This window comes from Salvelinus namaycush, chromosome 37, assembly GCF_016432855.1.
Source record: "Salvelinus namaycush isolate Seneca chromosome 37, SaNama_1.0, whole genome shotgun sequence".
Classification (NCBI taxonomy): domain Eukaryota; kingdom Metazoa; phylum Chordata; class Actinopteri; order Salmoniformes; family Salmonidae; genus Salvelinus; species Salvelinus namaycush.
The window spans coordinates 28,600,262-28,625,338 of record NC_052343.1 but is presented as its reverse complement, the minus strand read 5'-3'; the positions used below and the strand labels follow the sequence as shown (position 1 = coordinate 28,625,338).

Sequence of the window (25,077 nt, the reverse complement as noted above, 5' to 3'; positions counted from 1 at the left end):
ATACGTTACTATATACTACAACTACTACTTTACTCCATTGTCCTTGGGTGATTGGCTTTAAAAAACACCATAATGCCATCTGCAGAGGTATTCCCTTACCTGTCCACACTTGCCGCTATTAAGCAAATGTTTAAATTACTTACAAACTGACCACACCTCCTTAGAAGAAGTCAGGCTAGGCTATTCAATCAACGTTGAAGCACCGGGTGAAAGTTTTTACATTGATAGAAAACAGCATATAATACCGACAATTAAATTAACCCTCTTTAGATTTATAAGTATGATATTACGTTTGAGTTTCACCTGAGCTCGTGACACTCCTTGCTTAGCTCCTCAAGCTTTCCGTGTAAGGTGGATTTCTCAATCAGGAAGTAATATCAAGTTAAAATGGTAAGTAACCTATACTTTTTCTCAATCACCAAATACACACCGAAATTAATTTAAACATCATTAATCGAATGTTTAGCCTACTCGTCAAGTTCTCCCGAATCGAGAATATTTCCTTGAGCCAACAAGTCCGATTGCCTAGTGTTTGTGATACAGAAACCTGGTGGATGACAAGGATTGTAGACAAATATCCTTGGATGCCTGACCGGAGCTTGAAAAGCCGTTGTCCGTTCTTTGATTCATAAATCACTAACTTTAAACAACTGGCACTGTTGGATCCACACGATGCAAATATTAGTAAGTCTGCGCATTTTTTGTTGTTGCACAGACTTCCTTGTCGTGAACAGGTAGACAGTGTCTACATTTGATAAAATCAGCAGACTATTGCCTCAAATGTCCCAGTACTCCTTGAACTCCTTTCCAATAACTGAAAAGTATGGACAGGTTTTCACCGTAGTGCTGCTTCCACCTGTCAAGTCATGATCAGTGGTGCTAGGTTATAGGAAAGGTGACAAGGAAAGCGGGCTATAGTATCTAATAACATTGGAATAGGCACAAAGTTTAGGCCTACCCACAGATGGAAACGCACGACTAGCCTGGGCATACACTTTTCCCAGGGGTCATTGCATGCACACCTAAATCACAGCCTAGGCATACCTGTAGTCTACTACACATAGCCACAGAGAGTAGGGGTGCTGAGGGTGCTGCAGCACCCACTGAAAAATCAGAATAAAAAAGGGTTTCTTTATTTTTTCTTCTCTCTCACAAAAGTGGACAGGTTTTCACCTTAGTGCTGCTTCCACCCGTCAAGTCATGATCAGTGGGCCTTTAATAATCCTGTATTAGTGGATCAATTTGAGCATGCAAAACATTGTTTTCTCTGCTGCCACCCTGTCTACCTCCACAAACAATACCCCCAACTCTCAATTACTTCCCGTGGCTATGCTACTATAGTAAATGTTTTGCCTCTAAATGTTATTGCACTCAGCTAGCAAAATAGTTTCCCTGTCAAAGTGCATGTGAAGCTGATTCAAATGAATCAACCAGGAACAACGTGTCTGGGCAGTGTTATCCCCATTGAACAGGCCCTAGGAGGGAAATGGAATGTAGACAAATCAGGATAGGAAGATTTGTGGTCCACGGGGGACAGACCCCTCTGTGATGTCATGCATACAAAATTATACCTGCTCATAACTTTGGGACTCAACATCGGGACTCTGTATTGGTTGGACACATTCAGGAGGACAACGTGACAGAATATTCTTCCTCTCCCGATCTCATTTTTATCAGTACTGATCAAGTTTGAGAAAAGGAGAACAAACCACTGCTGGTATTCACCCTGTGACCTGTTTGGTTCCTTGTTAAAAATTCCACAGACGCATGACTGTTCTACGAGAACTGGACTGTCTGTTGCAATACCCAAACCATCTGTCTGTCATGGTGATTCATGACTGATAAATCACAAGGTATTTCTCTCGTGGCATTGCCTCTTCTTGCCCATCTGACCATCACAGAGTGAATGAAGAAACAACACAGCCTACACACTATATTGCTGCTTAGCCTTTCTGTTTCTTTTATATGCAGAGTTTCTCATTCAGCACTTTGTATAATGTGATGTGTGTTTGACAATTACTTACACCACTGAATTGACAAGGGTATTTCAATCATAAACGTTTGTCTCTTGGTAGGCCGTCATTGTAATTAAGAATTTGTTATGAAGTGACTTGCCTAGTTAAATAAAGTTTAAATAATAAATAAAATGATACTGTTCTGATTCATCCTGGCATGCACACAGCTATATTATGACAGTTATTACCTCACTAACTTGTGGTCAATATGGCAATATTGGAGGTGATTTTGGTTAGAGTGCGTACATTCACGTCAACGGTTGAGACATTTCTTCAGCTGTTTGAGTATGAACATAGTTCTCATCCTCTTTTGAAATAGAGGCTGCTGTAATTGTGTAATACATGTGTTATGGGCTTTTGTGGTGGGAACATCTTTATGGTCGTGAAGACTGTTTCTTTACTTTATGGTCATAACACTTACATTCAGCTTATTTGTGGCAGAAACAGTCTAACAAGCACAGTCTAAAAAGTGTATTGATTGCTACTTTTATGTAATTTATTGTGTACAAAGTTGGTGACCACTGGTGTACACTGTGCGGCCATTACTATTTGCACCACACAAACCGTTGTACATTTACAGAATTCCACAATGCGATCTTGAAGAGCTCACAGCCTCTTGTGTAAAGTAGTTGGTATGTCAGATTCCGGCATATTCAGTTTTCCCTGCTACCAGCCCATCACTGATCTTTCCAACTCCCACTCCTCAGTCAGTTAATGAGGACATGTGAGTGTTCCTTAATGGACGAGGAGAGGAGTTGAAACAGAAAGAGAGCCAATTTGAATTTGCACAGACTGGTTGCAATAAGTTTCTATCTCCCTCTTTCTTTCTCTGTCTCTCTGTTTCTCTGTCTCAGGGGAGTAAGGAGCGCTACCACTGGCAGACCCAGAATGTTAAGATCAGCGGGGTGGACGACATGGTCCTGCTCTCCAAGATCAACGAGGATGCCATCACTGACAACCTCAAGAAGAGATACATGGACGACTACATCTTTGTATCCTTCAGCTTCAACTTAGTAGTAGAACCAGGACACACACTGTTATATGTGGCAAATACACTGAGGTTTTGTAGATGTACACACACGCCCTATGGACCTACACACCTGTGTGATCACTTCAACCACATTAGCCTGTAATGAGATTAGGCTTAATAACATACTTTAAAAAGTGTAGAACAACATGGAAGGATAATATGTTTGTCTCAACCACCATATTTACAGTACACCACATGTAGCGTTAGGGACTAACACTGTGATTACAACTACACACGTCAACGTTGTTGTGTTCCCTGGCGGTGGTGTATTCTAGATGGATATTCAAGTTTTTCTTAACGTGTCTTCCTCAGACCTACATAGGGTCGGTGCTGATCTCTGTCAACCCCTTTAAACAGCTGCCCTACTTCACGGACAGAGAGGTGGAGCTCTACCAGGGAGCTGTGAGTAATATACACACTACTAAAGCCGCTGGGCTTTCTGCTGGCTGGCTGGCTGCACCTACCTACCAGTTTCAGGATTTGTTTGCATCCCTCGATCTAGACAGAGAAACTGTAGTGTATAAAATGCTGCTTATCAATAGGTGATGCAAAGTATGCCCTCCCACATTCCCACTATCATGAAAATGATCTGTTCAATGCCATTAAGTTGTCCATTGTTTACCTCACCTCATAATCACAGAGTTAATGAATAACCCCAAGGCTTCCTGTTTCTGTTACCTCCTTCATTTCTTTAGTTTCACTCGGGTCTGAGGGACCAGTAGACACTCGATTAACCACTTCTGTTACAAATATGTGAGAATGTATTCTACTGCAGAAGTTTTTGTGAATGCCTTTTTTTTTGTATCACTATTTATCTAAAGTCCTGTAAGTAAGAAGCTTCATCTATTGTGAATGCTGTTTACCGAGCTGGAATAAGTAATTTAGCAGGTGCTCTTATCCAGAGTGACTTACAGGAACAAATAGTGTTAAGTGCCTTGCTCAAGGGCACATCGACAGATTGTTCAGCTAGTCGGCATGGGGATTCGAACCAGCGACCTTTTGATTATTGGCCCAATGCTCTTAACCGCTAGGCTACCTGCTGTGGACACTGGAATAATGCTTTCTCCTCCTTTTCCAGGCCCAGTATGAGAACCCCCCTCACATTTACGCCCTGGCTGACAACATGTACCGCAACATGATGATCGACTGTGAGAACCAGTGTGTCATCATCAGGTCTGACCAATCATCTCACTCCTAGAGATCAAACTTTATACTTCTTGTAACCTGAACTGTCACATAAACCATGCGTTCTGTCAATGGGATACCATCACAATGAGTTAGGGTGTTGCCCTGTTTCCCAAAGCTTTCTGTTGTCTTTGCAGTGGGGAGAGTGGAGCAGGAAAGACCGTAGCAGCTAAATACATAATGGGTTACATCTCCAAGGTGTCGGGCGGAGGTCCCAAGGTCCAGGTATAGGGGATACATTTGACTAATTCTCCCTTCCATTCTCTAATTTCTTCTTCTCAGACACATATTAGTGGGTTCATCTGTTCTCCTTTATTCTTCTTCTTGACAGCACGTAAAAGACATCATCCTCCAATCCAACCCTCTCCTGGAGGCCTTTGGGAATGCCAAGACTGTGCGCAACAATAACTCTAGTCGCTTTGTGAGTAGAACCAGGAATCTGGGAATACCGATAGAATGGATAAGGAATTAGGGGTGCATTTCATTCCAAAATGTTTTGGCCTTCTGCCATTCATTCCCATTGACAGAGCTGATGGGACCAGATAGGTGAAAGCAATAGGGAGGATTTCTAGGTGGAGCTTTGTTGTTGCATTCCTGGTTTAGGCCTTATCTGGACAAGGAACCTTAATCACTGTGTCTGTTTTTACCACAGGGGAAGTACTTTGAGATCCAGTTCAGCCGTGGAGGAGAGCCAGACGGAGGGAAGATCTCCAACTTCCTGTTGGAGAAGTCCAGGGTGGTGTCACAGAACCAGGGAGAGAGGAACTTCCACATCTACTACCAGGTGGGACAGAATAACAATAACTAATTATGGAGAGAATTCCATCACTTAATTAACCTTTGACCTAACGACCTCTGACCCTTAGCTCCTGGGGGGCGCCACTAAAGAGATGAGGGAGAACCTTGGTGTCACCACACCTGACTACTACCTCTACCTGAACCAGTCTGGCACCTACACCGTGGAGGATGTCAACGATAAGAAGGAATTCTCTGACACCATGGTGAGCTCTCTCTCTCTCTCTCTCTCTTTTCACATGTATAGAGAGGCAGTTTGTCTTCATTGTGTGTCTGTGTTTTAGGAGGCCATGTCAGTGGTGGGCCTGTCTGTAGATGATCAGGATATGGTGATGCAGATCGTAGCAGGCATCCTGCATCTGGGTAATATCGCCTTCAGAGAGGAGGGAAACTACGCTGTGGTGGAGAGTGAGGACTGTGAGTTACACACACACACACACACACACACACACACACACACACAATCCCAAACCAACTCCTATCCTATACCCTCTTTGCACTTGTGATCTCTCTCGCTGTACTATATCACTTTCCCTCCTCCATGTTCCGGCAGTCCTGGCGTTCCCGACCTACCTGTTGGGAATCTCCCAGGAGGGTCTGAAAAACAAGCTGACCAGCCGGATCATGGACAGCAAGTGGGGAGGCAAGACGGAGAGCATCGCTGTCACCCTGAACACAGAGCAGGCCTCATTCACACGGGACGCCCTCTCCAAAGCCCTCTACTCACGCCTGTTTGACTTTCTTGTGGATGTAAGTGTCCATTTAATTTTAGAAGGAACCTGTCAGTGAGGTTCCTTTTATCCTCATCAATTTGCTCACCTATATTTTGACTAATTAAATAGCAGAGGGAACATTTAACAGCAAAGCATGGCCAAACATGTTCACAATTACTACAAAGAGTCATCCCTCTTATCGGAACATGTATTGGACTTGCTGTCTGAATTCTAGTCCAGTTGTTTGTCTTTTGACTGCTGGTATGGGAGCCACACAAGACAGAACACGTCTAGAGATGGGAGCAGTAGGGAGGCAGCACAGCTTACACATGTTCTGTCCTGTTGTCTCACAGGTTTACTGCAGTACTGTTGCTACGACCATGACACTTTATTTTATTGTAGTACTGTATCATGAAAATATAGACTAGCAATTCGACTTCTTCATAGATTTCTTTCTTCTCTCCACTCCCCCAGTCTATCAACAAAGCCATACAGAAAGACCATGAGGAATTCAACATCGGGGTGCTGGACATCTATGGCTTTGAAATCTTCCAGGTGGATATTTCTGTGCTGCCTCATACAGGAGTTGTCCCACTGCTACTGTTGGACTAGCCTTCATTTCTTTTGTCACTGCATACATCATATTTCCACCTATAGGCTGTTAGACCACATATCATTTTGTTTAAGATTGCACACATATGTCCTGCACACCTAATTGCCACCTCCAGTTACGTTGAATTGTTACTGCTTTTTATTCATACAAAATGGTTAATGCTACGTATGCTCTCTGTTGTGAAAATGACCACCAGGGAGACCTGAAGTCAATCTTAAATGAGTTATTCTTTATTATCATCAAGCTGGAGAGGTTCCAACAAACAAATGCACCAAGTATTAGCTCTGCCGTGGCAGTCCCGTTAGTTCTCTTATATACTGCTTACACAGACAAGTTATATTTGCATGATTTAGCTTATTCATTATTTATAATTCACTCATCATTAACTTTTGGTTCATGCTTGTGACCGACCAATACCTCATAAGGCTTCTTCTCTCTAAGCTGAAACCTTGAAACGGAGATTTTCTTTCCTTTCTCAAAACAAGGTTCTGGGTGTACTGCCAAATTGCTTATACTGATAGTGAGGATTCCTCCCAGGCATGATCAATCAGTAACTTGCATCAACCCAGGTGAATTGGTTATTAGAAAAGCACATGCATAACATTTTCCTTCACATCTCTATTTAACACTAATAGAAAAACGGCTTTGAGCAGTTCTGCATCAACTTTGTGAATGAGAAACTGCAGCAGATTTTCATTGAGCTCACGTTAAAAGCTGAGCAGGTAAGTGATAACTCTACATTACTTGTTTCACTCTTTCGTCTTATGATACGTCTACATTACTTTGGCCTGTTTTCCCAGATACTGACGTTGTTTCTTGTAGGAGGAGTATGTGCAGGAAGGGATCAAGTGGACGCCAATCGAGTACTTTAACAACAAAATCGTGTGTGACCTCATTGAGTCAAAACTGGTGAGTGATCATATTCGGCCATGGCTGTAGTGCTGAAGTTGGGTGGCCATTTTGTCTGTAATTCAGGTGAACTAGTTACAGTACCAGTAGATGTGTGTGTGTGTGTGTGGTACAGTTCTTGATATGCCCTGTTCTTATTACCCAGAACCCCCCAGGCATCATGAGTATCTTGGACGATGTGTGTGCCACCATGCATGCTAAGGGGGAGGGCGCAGACCAGACCCTGATCCAGAAGCTACAAGCGGGAATCAGCTCCCATGAGCACTTCAACAGCTGGAATAAAGGCTTCATAGTGCACCACTACGCTGGCAAGGCACGGACACCATACAGTACAACACTATGGGCCTTTTAGAATGCATCCTCTTTACAACCTGAACCAACATTCCAAAGATTACAGCTCTTAGATTTCATTTGGTACATTGCCCCCTGGTGGGGGTTTGGAATACATGGAGCCCACATATCCTAAATATCAGAATGTGTTAGAGGGAAAATGCTGAAATGAAAGACTGATAGCTTGTCCTCTCTCTCTCTGTCTCTCTCAGGTGTCCTATGACGTCAGTGGCTTCTGTGAGAGGAACAGAGATGTGCTCTTCAATGACATCATTGAGCTGATGCAGAGCAGTGAATTGTAAGTGTAGTGAGACGTGTTATAATAGGCATACTATATGATCATTCCATAGTCTGCCACTGACCAGCCGCTCTCTCTCTCTCTGTCTGTCTGTGTTTGGGCAGTGCCTTCATAAAAACCCTTTTCCCAGAAAACCTAGAGGCAGAGAAAAAGGGCCGTCCTACCACCGCCAGTAGCAAGATCAAGGTAAGGATCTGACACGGTTGTGTGCTACTATAATCTCTGTAGACCCAGAACAAAGTCTCACGTAATTGGTCAGCTGCTTGATTAAGTTCTGGGTCCATACGTGTGAAGAGAAGAGATGCTAGAACGAGGTGCGGAACCGGAACGTGGAGCGGAACCCTCTCTACGGGCCGAATGTCCCCTTCCAAAATTCGAAAGATGCTAACACCTGCGAAATCGTGATTTATCCAAATAAGCAGTGAGGAAAGACCCACACACTGTAACCACTGCTGCTCATTAGCCCACCCATCCCATTCCTTCCCCACAGATACTACCATACCAGTTATGTTGATGTAGATCTGTCCACTAAATAGTATTGTTGCTATGGAAACAGACATGCCAGTCCAATCTCAGATGAGTGACTCCCCCACCCCCCCTGTCTTCCATAACATCCAGGCCACGGGTCACTGAATGTGTTATTGTACAGGGATGTATTTTCTTCCATCAGTCTGTTTACTACTCTGAGCGCCTGGTCTGTGCTACCAAGCTGTGATTGAACCTCCATGTCCTTCAGAAACAAGCCAACAACCTGGTCCAGACCCTGATGAAGTGCACCCCCCACTACATCCGCTGTATCAAGCCCAACGAGACCAAGAAGCCTCGGGACTGGGAGGACACTCGGGCCAAACACCAAGTGGAGTACCTGGGCCTGCGGGAGAACATCCGTGTGCGCCGCGCTGGGTACGCCTTCCGCCGAGCCTTCGCCAAGTTCCTGCAGAGGTGAGCCCTAAGGTCACAGGGGTCAGGGGTCCAAGAGATGGATTTCCATGCTGGCTTCACAGATTTCAAACGTCAGTACAAATCTATTTGTTCATGTTGTTTTAATCAGCGTTTGGCTTGATCGGAATAAATTCCACCCAATATTTTGTTTCCATTTATTTAAAAAATGTATGCAGGACTTGAGGACATTCTGCCAGTCCAGTAAAATGGCTTTGTGTGGTCCTACAGATACGCCATCCTGACCAGGGAGACATGGCCCCGGTGGACAGGGGAGGAGAGGAAGGGGGTTCTCCACCTCCTCCACTCTGTCAACATGGACCAGGACCAGTACCAGCTGGGAAAGACTAAGATCTTCATCAAGGCCCCAGAATCAGTACGTCTTTCTCTCGTTACCTAGACAACCTCTATACTGACACATAACAGTCTGGTTCTTCTGACTATAAAGATGATCATTTATAGAAGTATTGTGAAATATCTTTCTGTAGTTGTTCTTGCTGGAGGAGATGAGGGAAAGGAAATATAACGGATATGCTCGGGCCATCCAGAAGGCCTGGCGCAAACACATCGCCGTCCGCAAGTACGTCAAGATGAGAGAGGAAGGTAAGTCATTGGTTTTTCTCTGTGGGAATGAGCTTTTTGCCATGTACTGTCAGTACTGCATAATAGTGCACTATATCTACTGTATATGTTAAGCCCTGTATCACACTGTGTCATGTACTGTATCAGACTGTGTCATGTCCTGTCAGTTCAGTACTGTATCACACTGTGTCGTGTCCTATCAGTTCAGTACTGTATCAGACTGTGTTGTGTCCTGTCAGTTCAGTACTGTATCACACTGTGTCGTGTCCTATCAGTTCAGTACTGTATCACACTGTGTCGTGTCCTGGCAGTTCAGTATTGCATCACACTGTCATGCCCTGGCAGTTCAGTACTGTATCACACTGTGTTGTGTCCTGTCAGTTCAGTATTGCATCACACTGTGTGGTGTCCTGTCAGTTCAGTACTATATCACACTGTGTCCTGTCAGTTCAGTACTGTATCACAGTGTGTCGTGTCCTGTCAGTTCAGTACTGTATCAGACTGTGTCGTGTCCTGTCAGTTCAGTATTGTATCACACTGTGTCCTGTCAGTTCAGTACTGTATCACAGTGTGTCGTGTCCTGTCAGTTCAGTACTGTCAGTTCAGTACTGTATCACAGTGTGTCGTGTCAGTTCAGTACTGTATCACACTGTGTCGTGTCCTATCAGTTCAGTACTGTATCAGACTGTGTCGTGTCCTGTCAGTTCAGTACTGTATCACACTGTGTCGTGTCCTGTCAGTTCAGTACTGTATCACACTGTGTCCTGTCAGTTCAGTACTGTATCACACTGTGTCGTGTCCTGTCAGTTCAGTATTGTATCACACTGTGTCCTGTCAGTTCAGTACTGTATCACACTGTGTCGTGTCCTGTCAGTTCAGTACTGTATCACACTGTGTCGTGTCCTGTCAGTTCAGTACTGTATCACACTGTGTCGTGTCCTGTCAGTTCAGTACTGTATCACACTGTGTCGTGTCCTATCAGTTCAGTACTGTATCAGACTGTGTCGTGTCCTGTCAGTTCAGTACTGTATCACACTGTGTCGTGTCCTGTCAGTTCAGTACTGTATCAGACTGTGTCCTGTCAGTTCAGTACTGTATCACACTGTGTCGTGTCCTGTCAGTTCAGTACTGTATCACACTGTGTCGTGTCCTGTCAGTTCAGTACTGTATCAGACTGTGTCCTGTCAGTTCAGTACTGTATCAGACTGTGTCGTGTCCTGTCAGTTCAGTACTGTATCACACTGTGTCGTGTCCTGTCAGTTCAGTACTGTATCAGACTGTGTCCTGTCAGTTCAGTACTGTATCAGACTGTGTCGTGTCCTGTCAGTTCAGTACTGTATCACACTGTGTCGTGTCCTGTCAGTTCAGTATTGTATCACACTGTGTCCTGTCAGTTCAGTACTGTATCACACTGTGTCGTGTCCTGTCAGTTCAGTACTGTATCACAGTGTGTCGTGTCCTGTCAGTTCAGTACTGTATCACAGTGTGTCGTGTCAGTTCAGTACTGTATCACTGTGTCGTGTCAGTTCAGTACTGTATCACAGTGTGTCGTGTCCTGTCAGTTCAGTACTGTATCACACTGTGTCGTGTCCTGTCAGTTCAGTACTGTATCACACTGTGTCGTGTCCTGTCAGTTCAGTACTGTCAGTTCAGTACTGTATCACAGTGTGTCGTGTCCTGTCAGTTCAGTACTGTCAGTTCAGTACTGTATCACAGTGTGTCGTGTCCTGTCAGTTCAGTACTGTATCACAGTGTGTCGTGTCCTGTCAGTTCAGTACTGTATCACAGTGTGTCGTGTCAGTTCAGTACTGTATCACAGTGTGTCGTGTCCTGTCAGTTCAGTACTGTATCACACTGTGTCCTGTCAGTTCAGTACTGTATCACACTGTGTCGTGTCCTGTCAGTTCAGTATTGTATCACAGTGTGTCGTGTCAGTTCAGTACTGTATCACACTGTGTCGTGTCCTGTCAGTTCAGTACTGTATCACACTGTGTCCTGTCAGTTCAGTACTGTATCACACTGTGTCGTGTCCTGTCAGTTCAGTATTGTATCACAGTGTGTCGTGTCCTGTAGCCTCAGACATCCTACTGAATAAGAAGGAGAGGAGGAGGAACAGCCTCAACAGGAACTTTGTGGGCGACTACATCGGCACCGACAACCACCCCGAGATCCGGCAGTTCGTGGGCCGCCGGGAGAAGATCGATTTTGCAGATGTGGTTGCCAAATATGACCGCAGGTTTAGGGTAAGAGTCAAGTATGACCACAGTAACAAACCAACATTGACATGGTCACAGAACGCATAATGCTATTGTTGTTCATGTTAGATAGACGAAAGTGTTTCTACTCCATCAATGGTTTGGTGGATACTGCCAATGCTTGTCTGCTCAATGAACCCCCTATATATTGTGGTTCCTGGTCAGTAAGCCTATAATAGCAACAAGTTATATAATATCCCTCTCCCCATCTTGCAGACTGTGAAGCGGGACCTCATCCTGACCCATAAGTTCCTGTATCTGATTGGTCGGGAGAAGGTGAAGCAGGGACCAGATAAGGGGCAGATCCACGAGGTTCTGAAGAGACAGATAGAAGTGGAGAAGATTCAGTCAGTCTCTCTCAGGTGCAGGTTTAGATACTCTGGAAGTGTTATACCAGTTGATGGTCATGATGCACAGTAGTAGAAATGGGGTTTTCATTGAAAAGATGTGTAACCTTTCCTCCCTCAGCACCCTGCAGGATGACTTCTTCATCATCCACGAGGAGCATTACGACAGCGTCCTTCAGTGCATCTTCAAGACGGAGTTCCTCAGTCTGCTCTACAAACGTTATGATGAGAAGACCCAGAGGAAGCTACCGCTCAAGTTCAACAACCTGTCAGTCAGTCTTTACTCTGAGCTTAGCCTTAGACCAATCAGTGGGGTCTTACTGTTAAACTAAAAGGGCCAATCCGCAGTTGAAACCATAACACTGGTTTCTATAAAAAGCTGAGGGATGGGGCTGGAGAAATAAAAACACTCTCAAATTCATAGACAGATATGGATGCAAGGACTGATCATCCATGATATCAAAAAGAGAGCTTTAACCATGTTTTGAGGCTATGCAGTTTTACATTTACTTTGTATACAAACATTGGAGTAAAGTAAGCGTATATTTTGGGTTCTGACTGCAGTGTATTTATCAGCAACTTAAATGACTAAAACCACATATAAAGTATATATAAAAGATGGAGCTATATATTTATAAGATCATGTACAACCACCAAAATGAAAACTAGACAGTCAGGGAGAATCTAAAATTCCAAAAGTGTCATGGCATAGGTGCCGCTGTGATTTTGTTCTAATGTTTGAGTCACTCAGATAGCATAAGAACATGGCATAAGCCCCACCCCATATTGAAATGTGTAGAATGGCAGGAAATTTGATTTAAAACAGCAAAACCTGCGGCCAAGAGGAGGGCCTTTAAACATTTTGGCGGGAGACACCCCCAAGCTAAATTATTATATTCTTCGAGAATCAATAGGTATATATCATTCATAAGTCCAAAAATGGATGTTGCAACTGCAGATTTCCCCTTAAAACATACCAGTGTCATGCTTTACGACAACGATCATGAATAATCTCAAAGATACATAATGCAAAAGTTATCCAGTTTTGAGTCTATCTTAACCCATATATCTTAACCCATTGCGCTTCTCTCTCCCCTCTCCGTTCCTCGTTTAGACTGGAGTTTAAGGTGAAGAAGGGAGGTTGGGGGCCGTTCTCAGCTGCTGGCTCCAGGCAGATCCAGTTCCAGCTGGGCCAAGGAGAAGAGGCGGTTGTGAAGCCCAGCAGCAAGGTCCTCATAGTCACCATTGGACCCGGGCTCCCAAAGAACTCCAGTGAGTCCATGCACTTTGAATGGAGACTTCTATTAGTAGGCTTAATCTGGGTCTGTGCAACCGTCCCATAGCATTTCAGACACATCACACCTTTTTGTCATGTGTTCCCCAGGACCGACCCGCAGGGACAACAGGAAAAGTCGCTACATGGGAAACCAGACTCCAGGCTCAGGACAGCAGTCACAAGGTGAGAGAACTAGATATCTGAGCCTCTCCAATGATGGCACTCATTTCACTTTTGACCTGACTCAACATCTCCCTCATCTGTCTCAGGCGCCCCCAGGGGCAGAGGCCGGGGTGGTGGTCAGCGGGGTGGGCCGCCCTCGTCCAGGGCGTCTAGGGTCTCTCTGCTCCGCCGGCAGTCCAGTATGGAGCAGCCCACACTACCACGACAACAGAGGTCCCGGCAGACCAACAACCGCTCCAACAACCAGAGCCAGGCAGACACCGCTTTCATGAACGTGCCTGACCAGGGAGTGGCTGGGTGAGTTCTTAGGTCCTGTTTGAATACTTGTTAGGTTGTTAAAATTGATATTCTTCCTGTTGTTGCTGGTGTTTTGTTGTTTTTTTTAAAAAATACTCAAATGGTATTATATACTGTAAACCAAGAAAGGCACTTTTTCTAAATCTCTCTTTCCTCCCAATTTCGCTCAGTATTCATCGTAGACGCTCGAAGGAGGTCAAGCCTTCCCCAGGAGCGGGCCGCCCCAAGCCTGCCCCCAAGCCCAAGCCTCGCTCCCCAGAATGCCGAGCGCTGTATGCTTACGACGCCCAGGACACTGATGAGCTGAGCTTCAACGCTGAGGATGTCATTGAAATCCTCACTGAAGGTACTAAACTCTTACAGTAGATCATCTCTGAAGTTATATTTATATAAACTGAGTATATTAATTACAGTAGTATAAAACTGCTATTAGTCATACACTATAAGTACTGATACATATTATATACTGCTAGTATTGTAGCATTATTAAAGGCATACTATAACCACATTTTCAACTGTGATGCAGTATTCCTGTGCTTCACCTGTAATTCCCTCTGAGGATAGAAAAGGGCTATATAGTCTATAATGGCTAGATTGACCGGTTTTCTCACCTGTCCTCCCTCCAGATCCATCAGGCTGGTGGTACGGTCGTCTTCGCGGGAGGGAAGGCATGTTTCCTGGGAATTATGTAAAGAAGATTTAGGCTGGAGCGATGAGGGACTTGTCTAAAGGTAGAAGATCTAGACTGGATCAAGGGACATAAGATCTAGATTGGAGCGATGAGGGACTTGTCCAATGAGAGAAGATCTAGACTGGAGCGATGAGGGACATGTCCAATGAGAGCGAGGAGTCAGGTGGTAACAGTAGAATTACAACCATACCAAGTCCATTACTACAGAGACAAAACAAAAAAGCATAATTAAAGCATTTCTCCATACCATCTCTCTTTGGAGTCAGAGACAAGGGAATGTGATGATTTTTGCCAAAGATGGTTTGAAGTGCAAATACTACTAACTTTTATCAATGGATTTTATCTATTGTTTTAGCATGGGATAGCTTTTTTTTTAAAGACTGAACAAATAGACGTTTTATCCGGCATCTTTTTATAGCCATTTACCTCGAGTGTTCAAATAAATCTTAGTTTTATTTGCTCTTTCACATTTGTTTAATACATAGGACCAAATGGCCATAATAATCTCAGTTCAGGTGGAGTTGGGATAGAATGGGTAATTACAAAACATTTTTGAGAAGATATATATTGTAAAATATATATTAGTTGTGTATTTTATGTGATTCTCAACGTCTTAGGTAGATATTTCACAATTCTATATCAGTGAAGATTTGTAAGGCTGAGTTTACACAGCATGCGCAAATCTGATGTTTTACCCAATTATCGGCAAAAGAGCTGATCTGATTGGTCAAAAGACCAATTAATGGGAAAATAATCAGAATTGGGCTGCCTGTGTAAACCCAGCCTTACCGATCTTCACTGATATAGAATTGTGAAATATCTACCTAAGATGACAATGAACCATATAAGACTTTAACAGAGCCTACCATTTCCCATGTTTTATAATAGGCTACATGGTACATGTTATTACCCAGAGATAGGCTACAGTTGTCCGTTAAAAAATAAAGAAAAGACAGTTGATTGTTTGTCAACAGTTGACGTGCAAGGTCATCATGAACAAGAAATAAAAATAAAGAATGTAAACCATCATATATATTGAGGGGTTGTTTCTTTGGGGGGGGGTCACCATGACACTCTTTTTACAGCATATGGACACTGGTCATGTCTAGAAGGGATGGCACTGATGTCAAAGTGACTATTGAGTTGCGTCAGGATAATTTTAGCTCACCCCAACCCTTTTCATAACCTTAACCTATTCTCCTAAACTGCTACGTTAATTATACTAACCTGCTGCGTAAATTATCATAACCTGGTACTAAAAGTCACTTCTGACATTAGCGGCATCCCATCACAAACCTCTCGACACTGCGTACCATTGATTTTTAGAACTAACTCTACCACAGAACAACGAGACAGATATTTCACCGGATGTTTAAATGTGAAGCATCCGCTTGGCGTTTCCAATCACTACCAATGAAACATTTGATCTCAACACAGTTTTCTGTTCCCAAAACTGGAATATGTTATGAACAGAGTGGACTAAGGTTTGTAGACTTTACCCTTTACAAAAGTTTTCAAAAGTCGCGTTGTTTAGAAGGAGTGCAAATACAAAATAATTTATTGCACACGCGCACTTCAGAGTAGGCGTTCCCTAACGGAAATGTGAAGAAAAGAACGCTAGAACGCGCCAATAGGATCCCGCTAGCTCGTATTTGGCTCTGCCCCCCTTCTTGCTTGTTCTGCCCACTATGGCTCATTTGTTCCCATTGGAAACGGGAGGCTGTGGTCTATCTTGGTGTAGTTATAAAAATCTTTGCTACAACCGTTCTCTTTGAAACGACCAGTTTGTAAACCATATTTGATACTACACTACCCATAATACCACGTCCTGTCTTTGAACGTCACTTCAGCCCAAGACGAGTCACGCACGACTCTTGGACATTAACATTTCAAACTTACAGTGCAATCTTTTTATTCCTGAGACGTGCAGATACAGCTAACGTTAGCTATATGCAACAAAGACAACCAGCAAACTGTCATTTCAGACTGTCTTTACGTAGTGCACCCGATAACCATGGATACATTTTTAAAAAGCTGTCGCAATGTTCTGAAGGTAGGAACATCGACTGTCTGGTTTGCTTGCTTTATCCATTTTCAATGTTTAGTTTGTCTTAACGGCTAACGTTAGCTAGTTATGTAGTCTTGTAAATAACTTCGACATGTACATTTGATGGACAAATTCAATTAGTGGGGGTTTCAGAGATATCAGGAGAAAGCCAGCTAGACATTAAATTCCGACTAGATCAAGTCGAAAGACTTGTCATTCAAAAACAGTAAGGCAATGTGACAGCAGCCTGCCGCATGGTCACGGTATTGCTTGTGGGCTCGTGCATGCGCATCAAATTAGATCAGACTGAGACAGTTGTCACCGTACACTAGCTACATTTGAACTGTACTGTACATAGACTGTAATTACAGCTAGCTAGTTGGCTAGCCAAGCTAATTAGCATTGTCACGTGATCACATAATTGTGTTAAATATAACTCATACACTGCTGCATTATGTTGTATGATATATTGCATTAATATATTTCAGTGATATTCAAACAAATATAATTGTTCAATTGCAATGGACCATGAAAGTACATTTCTTGTAGGGTCAGCTGCCTGTCAGGTGCCTGTCAGGTGGCAATATGCCCACGTGCATTTTTTTTGCTTTGCATGTCTGCCACACTTACATTTACACGATGGCTTTAATTTCAGGGTCTTGATGTTGTGCTCTTGACCTTAAGTGAAAAGAGCACTGTTTGGGTTCAAAACAAGCCCTGTCAAGATTAGTGAGATCATAGCGTGTTTATAGCGCCTCAGAGCGTCACACCTTATTTACTCAGTGTTCAGTGAGGCGGGAGAGAAGTCAGCACCAGCACACACAGAGGGCTTTTATTGCAGATGTACTATCCAGTGTGTACATGGGTAAGGCTGGGTTGAGAGATGAGTCTAATGGGAAATGAAAGACAGGTGCGGTGCATTTCAATAGTTAACAGTGGCTTCCTCTCCTTCTGCATCAATCTGAAAACATCATGGATAGATGAGACTGGGTTATATTGTGGATATTTTTTCTTTATTTAACTAGGCAAGTCAGTTAAGAACACATTCTTATTTACAATGACCAAAAGGCAAAGGTTATACAGTATCATGGATAGATGAGACTGGGTTATATCGTGGATAGATGAGACTGGGTTATATTGTGGATAGATGAGACTGGGTTATATTGTGGGTAGATGAGACTGGGTTATATCGTGGGTAGATGAGACTGGGTTATATCGTGGGTAGATGAGACTGGGTTATATCGTGGATAGATGAGACTGGGTTATATTGTGGATAGATGAGACTGGGTTATATCGTGGATAGATGAGACTGGGTTATATCGTGGGTAGATGAGACTGGGTTATATCGTGGGTAGATGAGACTGGGTTATATCGTGGGTAGATGAGACTGGGTTATATCGTGGGTAGATGAGACTGGGTTATATCGTGGGTAGATGAGACTGGGTTATATCGTGGGTAGATGAGACTGGGTTATATCGTGGGTAGATGAGACTGGGTTATATCGTGGATAGATGAGACTGGGTTATATTGTGGATAGATGAGACTGGGTTATATTGTGGGTAGATGAGACTGGGTTATATCGTGGGTAGATGAGACTGGGTTATATCGTGGGTAGATGAGACTGGGTTATATCGTGGGTAGATGAGACTGGGTTATATCGTGGATAGATGAGACTGGGTTATATCGTGGATAGATGAGACTGGGTTATATTGTGGATAGATGAGACTGGGTTATATTGTGGGTAGATGAGACTGGGTTATATCGTGGGTAGATGAGACTGGGTTATATCGTGGGTAGATGAGACTGGGTTATATCGTGGGTAGATGAGACTGGGTTATATCGTGGATAGATGAGACTGGGTTATATCGTGGGTAGATGAGACTGGGTTATATCGTGGGTAGATGAGACTGGGTTATATCGTGGGTAGATGAGACTGGGTTATATCGTGGGTAGATGAGACTGGGTTATATCGTGGGTAGATGAGACTGGGTTATATCGTGGGTAGATGAGACTGGGTTATATTGTGGATGCTCCCTGAGAATTTTCTTTCACCTGTCTAGTTGAGTTACTTCAGTACTCTGTTTACTCTTGATCTGCAACAGATGGCTGATGTCCCTTCCCTATACCTCCATACTGTACTACTGAGTGTTCGGGAGGGGGGGCAGCATGTTAATAATCCCCTCACTGACTGGGAACATTTTAGCAGACGCTCTTATCCAGAGCGATTTACAGGACCAATTAGGATTAAGTGCCTTGCTCTAAGGGCACATCAATTCTATTTTTTCACCTAGTCGGCTCGGGGATTTGAACCAGCAACGTTTAAATTACTGGTCCAATGCTCTTAACTGCAAGGCTACCTGCTGCTAGACTTCAGGCTGTAGACTGGCTAATTGTCACATGACCGGCTTTTGTTATCGCAACAAGCTGTCTCTGTTAGCCCCTAGCTCTGGCACCCATGACTCGTGCCGCTGTCACAGACAGCCATGCTCTGGGAAAATGAAACACCCTACTTGTTTCTCAACTCCACATTAAAACGTTCAACAAAAACATGTAGTGGAGTTAGCAGGCTGTAGCTTAGCCATTACATCACAGTCTGCTCTACTGAGGTCATTGATGGAATTATCCTAAGGCTATTTGACAAAGAGCTAGCCAGAGCCTTCAGGCAGGGGAAGGAAGTCAGCCCTTAGCTCATCCACTTTAGGCTACACTGGGATCTGCCATTGACCCTTCAGAAGGCTATTCAAACAGTGTCCAGGGTTTTACTCTAGGATGGGGGACATTGTGCAGAACCAAGAGTACCTAATCTCCAGTGAACAGCATCATCGTGACGTGCATTGACATTACAACACACACACACACACACACACACACACACACACACACACACACACACACACACACACACACACACACACACACACACACACACAGCCTGTCCACATAGCACTGTCCACTCACTAAGACACATCTGATTGCCTTTGAAGGCCCATTACAAGAGTAATGGATAGACTGCCCTGTATTTTCTCATGGTAAATCCCCTCATAGGAGTTGGATATTCTTGTGACTGTATTCATCCCACTCTACCCTCCTCAGGGGAACGCAGAGGGCAGCCCAGGGTTCCATGTGGTCCTGGGGAACGAGGCCTGTGACCTGGACTCCATGGTGTCAGCTCTGGCCTACGCATACTTCCTGTCCAAGGTGAGAGTAACCCACCCCATCATTTGGACCCGACCCATGTGTTGAGAATGGTTCAACAGAGCAAGCGTCAGGTGTTATAACACCTCTCTCTCCCCCCTCCCAGACACTTGATTCTGGGAAAATTCCTCTTCCCGTTCTGAACATTCCCCGGCAAGAGTTCCCGCTGCGCACGGACAATGCCTTCCTGCTGAGAGAGAGTGGCCTCTCCCAGGATGACCTGGTGTTCCGGGACGAGGTGGACCTGGGGAGTCTACACCGGGCCGGCCGGCTGGACCTCACACTGGTGGACCACAACGTGCTGCCCAGGTCAGGGTCAACCATGACACCTTAACCCCTGTCCACTGACAGTCATCCAGGACGTAAACACTTCCCCTTGTGATCATCACCTGTATCTCTATAAAAGCAACACTGACCTAGAGACTCCTTGAAATATCTTGACTAAAGTCCCTGACTGACTGACTGACTGTGTGGCTGTCTGTTGCAGCTCTGACCATGATCTAGAGGAGGCGGTGTTGGAGGTGATCGACCATCACCTCCTGGAGAGGAAGCCCTCACCCTCCTGTCCCGTTACCGTGGAGACGGTGGGCTCCTGCACCACCCTGGTGACAGAACGGATCATCCAGAAAGCCCCTGAAGTCCTCGACCAACAGGTGGCCCAGCTCTTATATGGTAACCAGAAATATAACTGATGTATGTGGAAATCATGTCAGTATTTAGTGAACTATGTCTTTAACTGTGTCACTGTGTGAAGAGACTGACATCCTGTTCTTTGTGATCACAGGCACCATAGTGTTAGACTGTGTGAACATGGCCCCAGAGGCAGGGAAAGTCACCCCTAAAGACAGCCAGTACGCTGTCCTCCTGGAGACGCACTTCCCCAACCTGCCACCAAGGGGCGTCCTCTTCCAGTCCTTGCAGAATGCTAAATTTGACGTGTCAGGTAAACACCCCAGGATTAATACCTGAAGCTCAGCCTTGTGGGTGTGATTTTTGCCTCTCAGATTAGAACGATGGTCATCCCATGATATCAATGCCATGTTTAAGTATGAAGGAGAGGGAGACCTACAATGTTTTTTTGCTCGTATTCCCTTGTTCCCAGGTCTCACCACAGAACAGATGCTACTGAAAGACATGAAGGTGGCATCGGAAGGAGATTTAAAACTGGCAGTCAGTGTGATATATATGACACTGGAGGTGGGTGTGTATCTTAACTATTCAGTATGTGATACAACACAAGGTTATACCTACTACTGGTGGATAATAACATGGTTCAAATACTAGTTATCATGTACCCAGTTCTACTGCAGTATGCCATCTCACAATGCACATGTTTCACCAATTAATTCTTTGTAGAATCTCACTTCAGATCTAAACTGAACACAGTCCTCAAGTTATCAGAGCCTTTCCCTGTGTTATTGCCTGACACACCCTTCAGACACTTCCCTGTGTTACTGCCTGACACACCCTTCAGACACTTCCCTGTGTTACTGCCTGACACACCCTTCAGACACTTCCCTGTGTTACTGCCTGACACACCCTTCAGACACTTCCCTGTGTTACTGCCTGACACACCCTCCAGACACTTCCCTGTGTTACTGCCTGACACACCCTTCAGACACTTCCCTGTGTTACTGCCTGACACACCCTTCAGACACTTCCCTGTGTTACTGCCTGACACACCCTTCAGACACTTCCCTGTGTTACTGCCACACACCCTTCAGACACTTCTCTGTGTTATTGCCTGACACACCCTTCAGACACTTCCCTGTGTTACTGCCTGACACACCCTTCAGACACTTCCCTGTGTTACTGCCTGACACACCCTTCAGACACTTCCCTGTGTTACTGCCTGACACACCCTCCAGACACTTCCCTGTGTTACTGCCTGACACACCCTTCAGACACTTCCCTGTGTTACTGCCTGACACACCCTTCAGACACTTCCCTGTGTTACTGCCTGACGCACCCTTCAGACACTTCCCTGTGTTACTGCCTGACACACCCTTCAGACACTTCTCTGTGTTACTGCCTGACACACCCTTCAGACACTTCCCTGTGTTACTGCCTGACACACCCTTCAGACACTTCCCTGTGTTACTGCCTGACACACCCTTCAGACACTTCCCTGTGTTACTGCCTGACACACCCTTCAGACACTTCCCTGTGTTACTGCCAGACACACCCTTCAGACACTTCTCTGTGTTACTGCCTGACACACCCTTCAGACACTTCCCTGTGTTACTGCCTGACGCACCCTTCAGACACTTCCCTGTGTTACTGCCTGACACACCCTTCAGACACTTCCCTGTGTTACTGCCTGACACACCCTTCAGACACTTCTCTGTGTTACTGCCTGACACACCCTCCAGACACTTCCCTGTGTTACTGCCTGACACACCCTTCAGACACTTCCCTGTGTTACTGCCTGACACACCCTTCAGACACTTCCCTGTGTTACTGCCTGACGCACCCTTCAGACACTTCCCTGTGTTACTGCCTGACGCACCCTTCAGACACTTCTCTGTGTTACTGCCTGACACACCCTTCAGACACTTCCCTGTGTTATTGCCTGACACACCCTTCAGACACTTCCCTGTGTTACTGCCTGACACACCCTTCAGACACTTCCCTGTGTTACTGCCTGACACACCCTTCAGACACTTCCCTGTGTTACTGCCTGACACACCCTCCAGACACTTCCCTGTGTTACTGCCTGACACACCCTTCAGACACTTCCCTGTGTTACTGCCTGACACACCCTTCAGACACTTCCCTGTGTTACTGCCTGACACACCCTTCAGACACTTCCCTGTGTTACTGCCTGACACACCCTTCAGACACTTCCCTGTGTTACTGCCTGACGCACCCTTCAGACACTTCCCTGTGTTACTGCCAGACGCACCCTTCAGACACTTCCCTGTGTTACTGCCTGACACACCCTTCAGACACTTCCCTGTGTTACTGCCTGACACACCCTTCAGACACTTCCCTGTGTTACTGCCTGACACACCCTTCAGACACTTCCCTGTGTTACTGCCTGACACACCCTTCAGACACTTCCCTGTGTTACTGCCTGACACACCCTTCAGACACTTCCCTGTGTTACTGCCTGACACACCCTTCAGACACTTCCCTGTGTTACTGCCTGACACACCCTTCAGACACTTCCCTGTGTTACTGCCTGACACACCCTTCAGACACTTCCCTGTGTTACTGCCTGACACACCCTTCAGACACTTCCCTGTGTTACTGCCTGACACACCCTTCAGACACTTCCCTGTGTTACTGCCTGACACACCCTTCAGACACTTCCCTGTGTTACTGCCTGACGCACCCTTCAGACACTTCCCTGTGTTACTGCCTGACGCACCCTTCAGACACTTCCCTGTGTTACTGCCTGACGCACCCTTCAGACACTTCTCTGTGTTACTGCCTGACGCACCCTTCAGACACTTCTCTGTGTTACTGCCTGACGCACCCTTCAGACACTTCCCTGTGTTACTGCCTGACGCACCCTTCAGACACTTCCCTGTGTTACTGCCTGACGCACCCTTCAGACACTTCTCTGTGTTACTGCCTGACGCACCCTTCAGACACTTTTCTGTGTTACTGCCTGACGCACCCTTCAGACACTTCTCTGTGTTACTGCCTGACGCACCCTTCAGACACTTCCCTGTGTTACTGCCTGACACACCCTTCAGACACTTCCCTGTGTTACTGCCTGACGCACCCTTCAGACACTTCCCTGTGTTACTGCCTGACACACCCTTCAGACACTTCTCTGTGTTACTGCCTGACACACCCTTCAGACACTTCTCTGTGTTACTGCCTGACACACCCTTCAGACACTCAAAACGTGAAGGTGGGATGTTGCACCTAGTTCATGAAGATCACCTCCCCCCACATGTCCAATCAGGTGGAACCACCCACAAGTAAAAAGGCACAAACCCTGTGCCTGCCTCTTCATGTGAACTTATAAAGGGACTCAACAGGTGCACTTGAGTTTATACTGAGATTCACAAACAAACTGTAATATCTATAAATGTTGTCCCTCAGGCTTTTCTACAGAGACAAAGCTTACAGCAAGAGCTCTGTGAGTTCTGCCACAAGCACAGCTACAACCTGGTGGTGGCCATGACGATCTCCTTCAACGATAACAAGGAGCCCTTCAGGCAGCTGGCCGTCTACAGCTCCAGCACCCTCTACAGGGGGGAGGTAGGAACTACAACATCCCAATCAGACATGATCCCATAGAGTTGACTATCTAGAGTTAAAGTAAGTCATTATGAAGAGTTGATAGTAAGCTTTGGGTTTCCAGTGTTGTTGTTTTTTTTACAATCTCTATTTTATATGATCAACTGAATGGTCTTTGTTGTCCTGCAGATGAGCCAAGCCTTGGAGCAAGCCCGGAGCCCCAGTCTGAGCCTGAGTCCAATGAGCAGCCCTTACTCGGACATCAGGGCTTATCTCCAGGGCAACACGTTGGCTTCCAGGAAGAAGGTGCTGCCCATCATCAAGGACTTCCTGAGGGACAGGGAGCGAAGAGAGGTGTATTGTGGGAACCTAGAGGAGAGCTACGAGGCACCACGGCAACGAGCGTGCACTGAGGACGTTGGGATAGAGGAGGACTCCTACTTCCCCCCCACCCCTATGAACAGTCTGGTGGAGGGCTGTCCCCTTGACAACGGGCTGCCCAAGATCAGCGCTGAAGCTCTGACGGAGAAGTTCAGCAAGATGGCCAGCGAAGAGGAGAACGCAGGGGGACACTGATGTCACTCACACTCCTGGTGGTCAGCGGAGCACCCAAGCTCACTAACCTGTATAACAGCTGGATGGCCAGAGAGTTCTCGTAACAGGATTCAGACCAGTCAGTACAGATTGTTTGTGACTGTGCAGGGTGTTAAGGTAGGCACAACATTGATCCGCTGGGACGAGGACTGGGAGTCACACTGTTCCCAATACAGAGGAGTAAACAATCCACTGGCAATCATATTGGAGATGATGGAAATGTATTGAAAATATTAGCGGTCCAAGGCACTGCATCTCAGTGCTAGAGGCATCACTACAGACCCTGGTTCGATTCCAGGCTGTATCACAACTGGCCGTGATTGGGAGTCCCATAGGGTTAGGGTTTGGCCGGGGTAGGCCGTCAGTGTAATAAGAATTTGTTCTTAACTGACTTGCCTCGTTAAATAAAGGTTCAATCAAAAAATATTAGTGACACTGATGCTTTCATCCTTGAATGGGAATAAGACATTTAAGTGGGAACCTTGTTAATGGAAAAATACTCCCGGTTATGTTTCCGGGAAATACATTTTGCTGTAGATTTGAGAAAATAGATCCACTCTCTCTCTTCTCCCCGAGAGTGTGTGTG

The 25,077-nt window shown here is 45.3% G+C and overlaps 2 protein-coding genes across 2 annotated transcripts; both read left to right on the top strand.

Moving 5' to 3' along the window:
* The first annotated feature begins 136 nt into the window (after positions 1 to 136).
* Positions 137 to 15,480, top strand: myo1eb (myosin IEb). Its single transcript, XM_038977097.1, has 27 exons — positions 137 to 390; positions 2,870 to 3,007; positions 3,358 to 3,447; positions 4,124 to 4,218; positions 4,368 to 4,455; positions 4,562 to 4,651; positions 4,883 to 5,014; positions 5,097 to 5,231; positions 5,310 to 5,442; positions 5,579 to 5,775; positions 6,213 to 6,293; positions 6,987 to 7,073; positions 7,174 to 7,260; positions 7,406 to 7,573; positions 7,803 to 7,888; positions 7,993 to 8,074; positions 8,625 to 8,830; positions 9,059 to 9,203; positions 9,316 to 9,430; positions 11,483 to 11,652; positions 11,881 to 12,026; positions 12,133 to 12,279; positions 13,126 to 13,283; positions 13,396 to 13,470; positions 13,557 to 13,767; positions 13,938 to 14,113; positions 14,394 to 15,480. Exons 1-27 carry the CDS (start codon positions 388 to 390, stop codon positions 14,468 to 14,470), a joined length of 3,318 nt encoding a protein of 1,105 aa, XP_038833025.1. The 5' UTR covers positions 137 to 387; the 3' UTR covers positions 14,471 to 15,480.
* Positions 15,481 to 16,308: 828 nt separating this feature from the next.
* Positions 16,309 to 24,809, top strand: prune (prune exopolyphosphatase). Its single transcript, XM_038977103.1, has 8 exons — positions 16,309 to 16,511; positions 19,599 to 19,703; positions 19,807 to 20,009; positions 20,188 to 20,372; positions 20,485 to 20,643; positions 20,803 to 20,897; positions 23,760 to 23,918; positions 24,087 to 24,809. The coding sequence occupies exons 1-8, from the start codon at positions 16,473 to 16,475 to the stop codon at positions 24,471 to 24,473; spliced, it is 1,332 nt and encodes a 443-aa protein (XP_038833031.1). The 5' UTR covers positions 16,309 to 16,472; the 3' UTR covers positions 24,474 to 24,809.
* The last annotated feature ends 268 nt before the right edge of the window (positions 24,810 to 25,077 follow it).